Here is a 3,584-nt window from a genome sequence, read left to right on the forward strand (position 1 = left end):
AAAAAAGAAAAGAAATAGCATGAAGAAGAAACTAAAAGTAAATAAGTAAATTAATAAGGACTTAATTAGGAAGTAATTAATTAAGAATAACTCATAACATAATCAGAGTTTAAAATTTTACCTATTCGTTTGTATTCCACAACATAGTAGATGTTTTTCGCATTACCCTTTCGTGGATTTTTCCACTGCAGCAAAACACTATTTCGATTAATTGCTTTACATGCTGTGATGTGAGTAATACCGGGTGGTACAATTATCGTAATCCAAGCGACAGTATGACATTTACCAAAGATATTTTCAGCTTGAACCCAATACTGCCCACTATCTTCTTCTATACATTTTTTCAATGTTAATATTGAATAACCCTCATCGTTTGTCTGTAATGACAAAAAAAAAATTCAATGATTAAGATTTAATCATGACAAATGAATAACAAGAAGGCATTACTCAAAATAAGATCGAGAGATCTTAATATCAATCTCGATAAGTCTAAGAAATATTGATACTCAGAATAACTCTCTTTGAAGTTATGTGGAGAAAAAGTCCAGAAAATGGCAACATAAGAAAGTTATTTATTTATTTTTCCAATCAAACATCCAATACTTACTGTTTTTCTTGATTGATAATAATTCAACATTGATTAATTGCAGCGTTTTAATTAATAATAATTAAAATGGAAGGGTCTTCATACTTACGGTTACTTTATATTGACGTTTAGCTGTAATTATTGGACCACGCCAAGTAATCGTATATGATTCTTCTGATAAAAATTTACACATCAAAATTATCTTTTCACCCAATTTAATTGTCATATCTTGTAAAGGTTCGATACAAATTGGTCTTTTATGCAAATTTGACGAAAATGATTGCTTTTCCACAGGTAGAAATGATATCAAATTAGTTAGATATGAAATATTATTTAATAAATTAGATGGATTATCCTTGAAAATTACTGAATGATCAGAATCCACTACATGATACCATTTCCGACGATATCTGAAAATTGTCAAATTAAAGATATTATCAAAGAAAAATTAAATTAAACATAAAAGATTATCAAATTCAATGCACATTTTGTTTTTTTCTTTACTTCAATGCAATGTTATACTTGGATTGTAGATATTTAAATCATACTAAATAACTTCTCAAAGGAGTGGTAATTGAAACAAATGGCCAATAATTTAGTCATTTGAAATGATGTGTAAAAGATTAAATCATATCTCCCCAAATCAGTTTGAATAAAATTTGAAATAATCATTTATAATCTAATCTATGAAAAGCATAATTATCCTAATTGTAATAATCATTGTTAATGAATTTAAATTGGAAGAGAGCTTCATATTTACATTCATTAATGGAGCTATTGGTTTAAATTCATTAACGATGATCAGCCATTGCAGGTAAAATAATTAAGCCTTCCTTTGTTGCACATAGCGAAAGCTAATAATGATTATCTCAAATTTCCTAGAATTAAACAAACGCAAAAGTATGGCATCTTTGGACGAACCTTATTTGTTGGGCAAAATTATCACCTGGTATTGTATTTAGATCAAGAAAATAACTCGGAATATAACCTTTCTTTCCATCTTCCTTCTCAACTTTGGCATATCCTTTTTTATCGATATTTAGAATTCTTACCTGCAAAAAAATTCATATCTTATTACTCGCAATATTCCACGAGTAATTTATCAATAAAATGAATGGTTGATTGCACACTGATTTCTTATCACATTCAACTTACACGTAGTTTACTTCGTATGTGAAACATATGAGATTGTTTCATACTAATCATTAAACATTACAAAATTAACATTTATCACTTCTTCATTCATTTAATAATTGTTAAACAACATTTTGTCTTTTAGTGTTATCAGTATTTGTTTACTTTCTAGAATTATTTTTGTCTTTTATCAATTAACCCATTTCTATTATTATCTTTTTAGCTTGCTTTAAATTTCCGGAAAAAAATGGCCTATATTAATCGAAATTTGCTGTTTTAATTAATAATATTATTCATTTCAATTCAATTCAACAACAACAATGACCTTTTCACCCCGATGGCCACTAATTTGCTTTTTCTTCACTGCACTAAATGAACAGTTCATTACAGCCTGTACTTCATGTGTACTTTCCTTCTCCCACATCGATGATTGTTCCTAAAAATGAATTGAAAGAAAAAAAAAGGACTATTTTTCAACATTAAACATAGTGACAAATTACACTTAATTTATATTCAGATTCGAATTAAAATTGCATTTTAACATTTTGATTTCCAATATAATTAAAAAATATACTCTTTTGTGCCATTAATTCATTAAAAGAATTAAAACAAATGGATTTTGGCAAATTTGAATATGTCATATAATCATATAATACTATAACAAATTAAACTAATTTCATCAAGACTACCATATTATTCGGTAGAACGAATGCATCTGGATTGGCATTTACATGCTTCTATTGAGATATTCATCAAAGCGACTAATCCTTATGTATCTCATCTTTTATTCATAAAATGATTTTCTGGTTTTACCTCAACTTTTGATAATTAATATCTTTCCAATAATGACGTAATGTATTTTCGCAATTTTAATTGTGATTTAACAAAATGCATTGGGTACATTCCCAATGCATTTTGTAAAATTACAATTTTTAATTAATTTAAAATTTAAAAGAAGAAAGTTACTGAAACAAAGAATCATTCATTTGATAGCATTAATGCGAAGCATTTAAGCATAGCGAAACGATAAATAAATGAATAAATAAACAAATAAATAAATAAATATAAACAAATTTAATAAATAAATTAGATAAATAAATAAATAATTAAGTAAGAAATTGTAATTGAACAATATAACGTGTCAACAATTAGCTAAACGAAAATAATGCTAACCATTATCGTTCCATCCAATATTTTTTCCGGTTTAGACATGTACGTCTACCAAGTGAACCTTGGCATAAATCGTCGTCCTCTTCTTATCAACAATGCCGAACAACTGCTAAAAAGCTAAAGTGAAAGAACGTGTTATTAGTCTTTCTAATGCTTGTCTTCCTGATTCTTTCTTAACAACATAACACGAAAACTTCATCAGTTTAATCACTTATCACTTACAAACTATACTAAACCTTCTTCCAGTCATTTAGCATTATTTCATTATTTACTCATTAAAAAATTCTTCACATCTGAAAAAAAGAAGAAAATAACATGACAATTAATCAAATGAGAAATATTTTCAAGAAATTTCATTCTTTTTCTTATCCAATGATTTTCATCTTTTAATCATTCTTCTCATCAATTATCAGAAATAATTTGCTTGAATTAGAAACAAGTTCCTGGAATCTGAACCTACTCATTTGAATGAGAAATGATTCTGAATCAGAAATGATTCCTTTGAACCAAAAATGATTCTTTCGAATCTTCCACACACTGAATACCATCAGTTTGCTGAAATTTTCTTGTATATATCAATTTCAATCTAATGGGATTATCAGCAGAGAATACTCAAGAAAGATCATAAAAAATCCAAAAATTCTAAAACTGACAGTGACAATAACTATCATTAGTAAACAAATTAGAAATATTT

At 27.0% G+C, this 3,584-nt stretch overlaps 1 protein-coding gene across 1 annotated transcript; it reads right to left on the reverse strand.

The window, feature by feature from the left end:
• Window positions 1-80: 80 nt before the first annotated feature.
• LOAG_13639 (hypothetical protein) lies at window positions 81-2,144 on the reverse strand (the record flags this gene model as incomplete). Its single annotated transcript, XM_003149145.1, has 4 exons — window positions 81-377; window positions 696-996; window positions 1,508-1,638; window positions 2,046-2,144. 4 exons carry the CDS (start codon window positions 2,142-2,144, stop codon window positions 81-83), a joined length of 828 nt encoding a protein of 275 aa, XP_003149193.1.
• Between the last annotated feature and the right edge of the window lie 1,440 nt (window positions 2,145-3,584).

The sequence above is a fragment of the Loa loa genome (genome assembly GCF_000183805.2).
Source record: "Loa loa unplaced genomic scaffold supercont3.369, whole genome shotgun sequence".
Lineage (NCBI taxonomy): Eukaryota > Metazoa > Nematoda > Chromadorea > Rhabditida > Onchocercidae > Loa > Loa loa.